This window comes from Vulpes lagopus, chromosome 8 (genome assembly GCF_018345385.1).
Source record: "Vulpes lagopus strain Blue_001 chromosome 8, ASM1834538v1, whole genome shotgun sequence".
Classification (NCBI taxonomy): Eukaryota; Metazoa; Chordata; class Mammalia; order Carnivora; family Canidae; genus Vulpes; species Vulpes lagopus.
In genome coordinates this window covers 79,841,036-79,848,290 of record NC_054831.1, presented here as the reverse complement: position 1 = coordinate 79,848,290, position 7,255 = coordinate 79,841,036, and the positions used below count along the sequence as shown (strand labels likewise).

The 7,255-nt window shown below is 55.3% G+C and overlaps 1 protein-coding gene across 1 annotated transcript; it reads left to right on the top strand.

Annotated features, from left to right (window-relative positions):
* The first annotated feature begins 254 nt into the window (after window positions 1–254).
* UCN3 (urocortin 3) lies at window positions 255–6,692 on the top strand. Its single transcript, XM_041767734.1, has 2 exons — window positions 255–471; window positions 5,732–6,692. The coding sequence occupies exon 2, from the start codon at window positions 5,738–5,740 to the stop codon at window positions 6,236–6,238; it is 501 nt and encodes a 166-aa protein (XP_041623668.1). The 5' UTR covers window positions 255–471; window positions 5,732–5,737; the 3' UTR covers window positions 6,239–6,692.
* The last annotated feature ends 563 nt before the right edge of the window (window positions 6,693–7,255 follow it).

Genomic DNA, 7,255 nt, shown 5'->3' with positions numbered 1-7,255 from the left:
AAATCAGTAGGAGCTAAGATCAGGAGCTGCTTCTCGGGTTAATAGAGCCTTTTCTCCTTTTCCTCAATGAGCAAGTTGCCAGGGCAGGAGGGGAAGTGGGAGGTGGTGGGAGGGCCAGCGGGACGGCGGGTAGGAGGGGTCAGGGATGCAGAGCGCCTGTCATCTCTGTGACGCAGACAGCTGGTCCGGTTGTCTTTTAAATGAAATCGCATCCCAGGGTAGACACCACGTCTGGGATTACGATCCACCCCGTGACCTGTCCCTTTTATATATACATATACACACGAGGGAGTGGAGTGGTTTCCATAGAGAGGGAACCATCACGGCCCACTTAGGACACACAAAAGGAAAGAAGAAGTGACTCCAGCAGAGACAGAAGTTCAAGGGGATGTTTCTGGGGCAGATCTCCTGGTACTGAAGCTGCACCTGCCACGCCGAGCATTTCTACTCCAGAACGAAGGCCACTCCCAGGTGAGCTCTTGGCTGGGACTCGCCCATCGGGGGTGAATTTATTTGCCCCTAGATAAGGCAGGACGTGCTGGGGACCGGGCGGGCGGGGGTGAGAGGCAAAGCCGGCCAACACCCCCCCTCCCCCGTGGGAGCACCGGCCCAAGGGAGCCCAGTGTGCATTTTAGGTAAGAAGTGCATCCTCCCTTTGTTGGTACAGAGAGACCTGCTTTGCAAAGGTAAGAGATTGGAGGCAGAGCGGGTTCTCGCAAATGTATTTTTTCCAAACAAATGGGGAGGTGGGTGTGAACAGAAACTACAAACTACAGCCTGTTGTTCCCCACATTCCTGGCTGCAGGAGCAGGAGGGTGCTGGGATTTATTGCTTCCTCCCTGGACACCTGCAGGGCAGGTGATGTCTCTCTTTCTCAGGATTCACCCCCCGGGGCAGGCGAGAGGGTGAGGGGGGTTTCGAACCCAGGTCCTCTTGCCTTCAAAGCCCAGCGTCCTTTCTCCCTCGCCATGCTGGGGACCCTAGAAGGAGGGGACTCACGTCTGTAATAACTCGGGGTCACCTGGGAGGGGGAAGGAACACAAAGACAGACGTTGGATGTCTCTATGTGATGTCCGGGTTCTCGGAGGAATCCCGTCTTCTCCCCAAACGTGGCAACCTTGCAAACAGGTGCACACGCACACACACGCACACACCACTTCTGAGAGTGGATTGAGTGAGGTGAACATGAGCACTGCCAGTGACACGTTATCCGTAACATGCACCCGCTTCTCCGGGCGCTTCCTCTGTCTTTGGGTGGTGGTGGGGGGAAGCCTTCAGGTAGGAGCCCTCCTCGCCCGCTCACTTTGAGGGTGTCTTGTGCAGCCATCGGAGGGATCCCCCGTCTACCAGAGAGGGCAGCTCCTTGCTATGACACCTGCTGAAACGCGTAAAGGTCCCCCAGATTCCGCAGCCACAGTTTTATATTTAAAAATTTTTTAATTTAACTTCTTCCCGGTGTTTGCAGATGAACAGGGTAAAATGGGAGGACTGGTCCTGCCTCCCACGGCTGGGAAGCGCTGACCCTGGGTGCAACTGGGGAATGGGTGCATCTGCCTCTGGCTTCAAGGCAGGTGCCCATCCCTCCCGGGGCGCCCAGGCTCTCGGGTTCGGCTCCGACGGGCACCTGCAGAGGTGGCTCTCGCAGGGGAGGTTGCGGTGTCAGGTACCCAAACCAGCAAAACCCACGATGGATGGAGAGCTGTCCCCCCTTCCATCTGTCTCCCTGGAGGGGGAGCACTTACTCCCACAGCAGGTGGCAGAGACTTGTCCGCCTCTGTGGGGTCCCACTAGGGGGGATGGTGAAGGAATCCTAAGAATGTAGGAGGGGAAACGCTGGGGAATCAGACCTCCGGGCGGAGCAAAGGACTTCCTGGCTCCCTTGCGGAGACCTTCCCTTGCAAACCCTAAATGAAGCTCTCTCCACTACTTCCTGCCACCACTCACCCTTTCTCTGTGAACTGGGTTTTTCTGAGCCTTTAAATCCTTTCAGTCTTACGAGCCCTTGGGACCTGCCCCGGAGCTTTAAGATGCCTCCAGGGTGTGAGGCTGCTGAAGCCACTGCTCCTTCTAGGTTTACACAGGTGGCCACTGGGTCCTCAGTGAAGGATAAAGCCGAATGTGCAGCTGTTGAACACGACGTTCCAAGAAAGAGCAAGTCCACTTTCCCACAGAGACGGTCCACATGCCCCTGGCGACTGTCACCTGTCCCGGGAGCTGGTGCGCAATTCTTTTTTTTTTTTTTAATTAATTTATTTATTTATTTATTCATGAGAGAGAGAGAGAGGCAGAGACGCAGGCAGAGGGAGAAGCAGGCTCCATGCAGGGAGCCCGACGTGGGACTCGATCCCGGGTCTCCAGGATCAGGCCCTGGGCTGAAGGCAGCACTGAACTGCTGAGCCACCTAGGCTGCCCTGGTGTGCAATTCTTTTTTTATATATATAAATTTATTTTTTATTGATGTTCAATTTGCCAACATATAGAATAACACCCAGTGCTCATCCCATCAAGTGTCCCCCTCAGTGCCCGTCACCCAGTCACCCCATCTCCCCGCCCACCTCCCTTTCTACCACCCCTAGTTCATTTCTAAGCAGGTCCCAGGAGGGCAGGGACAGCCGAGGGGTGGTTCCCAGACCCGCAGCATCAGGACCCGTAGGAGCGGGTTAGAGATGCAAATGCTCAGGCCTCATCCCATCCCTACCTCACCGATCCAGGAGCTCCTGGGGTGGTGCCCTGCGGCCTTGCTTGGACAATCCCTTCGGGTGATGCTGAGCTTCTCCAAAGGCTGTGAGCAGCTGACTGGGACTTCATTCAAGGCCGGAAGAGACTGTGGGCGAGAGGATGACAAAAGTGGCACAACAGCCAAAAACTAAAAAAAAGCTAGAAATACAATACAGTAAAGAAGTTATCGGCCTGCAGGATCAAGTGAGTGGCCGAGAAGAACCTGGCATGGAGAGATGTAGATGGAGAGAGACCGAAATATGGAGACATAGATGTCACCGCCCAGATGGTTACGTGTGACCTGAATCTCATCCTCACGGGACCCAGAGATTATTTATGTGCAAACATATATTTATGTTATGTTCGCACGTAAATAATAGGAAGCAGCCTTCTTTGCGAAGTGCGTCTGGCTGGAGCAAGAGCTCTTCCACCCCGATTTCATCCTCCACGTGGGCTTTCTGAGGTCCGAGGTCCTCGTTGCTGTCCCCCTCTGTCGGATGAGGGGATTGCAACACATGGAGGTTAAGCGACCTGCCCACGGGGCTCAGGCGAAGAGGGACAGGGTGGGCTTGCACCTGTGTCTCGCTAACTCCCAAGTCTGGGAGTCTGTGGGTGTCACCCCACACCGCCACGTGCCCTGGGCACCTAGGTCAGGCACTTGGGTCATAGGAAGCAAGCATCGCGTATTTTTCCATAACTGATCAAATAAACTTGAAATCTTAACAATGTAAAAACAAATAACAAAGAGATCCACCTGGTTCTTAAGGGGGACATGGGGAAGGCAGGCGGTCGCTACAACGGGAGTGGCCAGGAAAGCACCGGCCTTCCACGGGGCGCTGGCCTGGTCAGTGCGTGTGAAGGCGCACAAGGTGCTCCTTCAGAGAGAGGACAAGGCTCAGGTGTCTGAGGGCTGGTTCTAGGTCCATTCACGGCCTAAAGAAGCTGGGAGGGGGCGTGGGTTCATTCCCACTCAGGAAAAGACCTGCTCACGGTCATGTTGACAATGATTCGCAGAGCTGAGGCCAGCGCTCAGTCTCCACGGCCAGCCCCTCTCATCTCTGCTTGTCACCTGTCCCTGCAGAGAATAGAAGGATCATCTGCTATGCTAATAGGTTTTTAAGAAAATATTTTATTTATTCATGAGAGACACACAGAGAGAGGCAGAGACACAGGCAGAGGGAGAAGCAGGCTCCCTGTGGGGAGCCCGATGCAGGACTCGATCCCAGGACCCCGGGGTCACGACCTGAGCCGAAGGCAGGTGCTCAACGACTGAGCCCCCCAGGCATCCCCAGGCTAGCACTTCTTAATGCCCAGAAGGACCCCCGTGTTGACTTATTTATCCAATTTTTTTTGCTTCCTAAAAAACTACCTTATAGAAGCAGTCTAGCAGGTTCCACAGAGAACCCCAACTTTCTTGCTTTCTTTTGTGGGAGCCAAGGATGTCATAGGCAGGAATTAACTCCAGGTTCAGGTAAAGCAGCCGAAGCCAACAGCACAGCCCTTCCCTCCTCATGCCCCCTGGGACCGTCGGGCAGCCTGAGAAGAGGGGCGGGCGGGGGGATCGGTGGGTCGGGTGTGCAGGGCCGGGGCCCTTCCTCTGGGGGGGGTTGATGGACTCCCACACCTTGGACCTCACATGGTTTCCTCGCACCTGATGAAGGGAGACAGTGAAGTAAGGGAACCTCAGGTCTTTATTCATCCCAGAGCAGGAGAGAGCGTGGGCAGGACAGGCCAAGGGGGCTGGGGTGCGGGTGGGGGGGTCCCGGGCCCCAGGAGGGGCATGCTGCCCACTTCGCCATTGTCTTAAGGCACAGTGACCACACACAACCAAACGCTGGTGTCTTCTGAGCGCTGCGAGCTGTTGCTGCAGAGGAGGCGGGACAGAGGGTGGGACTGGCCTGGCACAGCCCTTCTCCCTGCCTCGTCCAGCGCCGATGATCAGGGGCCCAATGCCCATGATGGCTTCGAACCCAAACAGCCCAGGTTCCAGGAGGGACACTGCGCTGGATGTTTTCACGGCCATGCATGCTTCCTACACTAAATTTAGGTTTTCTTCCTTTGCCTTCTGTTTTTTGTTTTTGTTTTTTAAATAAAACACTCGATTCAAAGGGTCACTATAGACCATAACCCTTTCATACCTCTGAGCATGTCCGTCTAGCCCTGGACAGCTGCACGACCTGCCCTGCATTTCAAACCACGACCGAGCAAGCACCCAGAGAAGCACGGAGCCACTCCCGGTAAAGCATGTGCTTGAAAAAAAAAAAAAAAAAAGCATGTGCTTGGGTGTCGGTGCCTCCTGGTTCGTTCTCAGACGATAGTCTTCATTCAGGTTGATGGCCAGCCAAGAGCGTCATGTAGTAGAAAAAACTGATAATTTTAGGATTGAGGTCACCTCAACCCTGCACGCTAGAGAACATAGGCGTCCTTTGTGAAACACTGAACATCTCGACACAGGGACCAAACTGACTTTCGCTTTGTAAATTCTATAGTAAAGCCAACCAAATTCACAAACTTGCTTGCTCCTGAGGAAGCAGGCGACGGACCTTGAAGATCTGCCTCAGAAACACTGGCTGGACCACCCACCATGGTCTTTAAGCAATAGGGACGCACTCAATAGGGCCCCTGCTAAGGATGAGAGAGCTGCAAGTACTCGGCCGCTAAAATCAACCAAAATAAGCTACTAAATGCTCATCTCGCCTATTTGCCTTTCATTTTTCAGGGCCAGTGATGACCGGCAAAGCTGAATGAAATATAACCCATCAATTCCAGCCGATTAGTGGTGCTCAAACTTTCCCAACCATGAGAATCACCTGAAGGGTTTGTTAAGCCCCAGATTGCTGGCCCCAGACTTAGATCTAGTAGTTCTGGGGGTGAGAACTGAGAATTCTTTGCATTTCTAGCAAATTTCCCGATGATGCTGCTGGGCCTGAGACCACACTGTGAGAACATTACCAAAGCCCCGGGTCCACGTCTTTGTCACACCCTCTGCCCTCATCCCTGTCTTCTCTTCCAGGGAGAGATGCTGATGCCAGCCTACCTCCTGCTGCTGCTGCTGCTGCTCCCAGGAATCCCGCAGCCTGGCCTCTCCCAGAAGTTCCACCCAGGAAAGTCCTTCTTCAGCTGCATCAACACAGCCCTGTGGGAGGCCCGGCGGAGCCCGCTGGAAGATGCACCGCTGCTGAGCAAGAGAGGCTTCCCCTACCTGCCCAGCCAAGACCCATCCTCAGGGGAGGACGAGGAGAAGGAGCAGGAGGAAGAGGACAAGAAGAGGACCTTCCCAGGCTTCGGGGGTGCCAACGGAGCCGTAAGCGCCCGGTACAAATACCTGTCCCCAGCTCAGCTCAAGGGGAGGCTGCACCAGAACAAGGCCAAGAGTGATCGGCGTACCAAGTTCACTCTGTCCCTCGATGTCCCCACTAACATCATGAACATCCTCTTCAACATCGCCAAGGCCAAGAACTTGCAGGCCAAGGCAGCCGCCAACGCGCACCTGATGGCACAGATTGGGCGTAAGAAGTAGAGGCAGAGGCCAGCAGGACGGCGACACCTCAAGGACAGGGACGGGGGTCAGGGTGGAGGGTGAGGGTCTACCAATTTGGCTGCTTTGTGTTTTGAGGCATGGGCCAGGTCTCCAGGCCGCCTCACTGCCCACCCCCCGTGCTCCTTTGGCGCTTCCAGCCCCCCTCCCTCCGCTGCACACACACACAGGACACTGTCCTTCCTGCATGGACCTGAGCCCATCGGGGTGTCTCCCGCTCTGCGCCTCCTTTCTGCTCCCCCACAGTGAGCGGCCAAGGTCACTCGGGCCTGCTCACCAGGCTCTTCCTCCATGACCCGTGCCGGAGAAGAGGGCGCACAGCGCTCCTCGTGCCCTCATGCCTCCCAGCCACAGCGGCCGCAAGACAAGGTACACCGCTCACCGTCCTGCCTTCAGACCCCTTCCCTTCCCTCTCACCCCCATTAAAACCAATGGCTTCTGCAACCCCGAACTGGTTCCAATTCCTCGTCCTTTAGTCAATGGGCTTCACATCTCTGAGCGTGGAAAAGGGGAGGAGAAGGAGGGAGGTGGATGAGTCCAATCCTGATGTCTCCTGTGTTGGAGAGCTTCTTAGAGGTCCTAGGAGAGCTAAAGGGAGGCTCAGGAAGGCCAAGCTGGCAGGACAGTGCCAGCCATCACCCAAGCTAAAGCCATGTGCTTGGCCTGGTCCCACCCAGGAGGCAGAGCCTAGGTCTGCTGTAGGATGGGCACCGGGTCAGGTGGGAAGGGAGCTTTCAGTTACCCCCCTTGATACCCCAAACTCCTCCATGGCTGAGCATGGGGCCACTAGGCTGTTAATAAGTGTTCATTGGATCAGAAGTAGCCGCCCAGCTGATGCCAGGCCTGGTGGGAGAGGCCGGCAGGGAAGGCAGGGCCTCTGCTCTCCATTAGCCCGGACGCTAAGTGATGATCTGAGAAGAAGCAACTTCCACCAGGGACCATAGAAGCACTGGACTGCAAGGTGATAGCAACTGGTGTAAAAACTTATATGGGGGGGTT

What these genes read in the sequence shown, in the direction of transcription:
- UCN3 (XM_041767734.1), top strand. Translation starts at nt 5,738, where the DNA reads ATGCTGATGCCAGCCTACCTCCTGCTGCTGCTGCTGCTGCTCCCAGGA.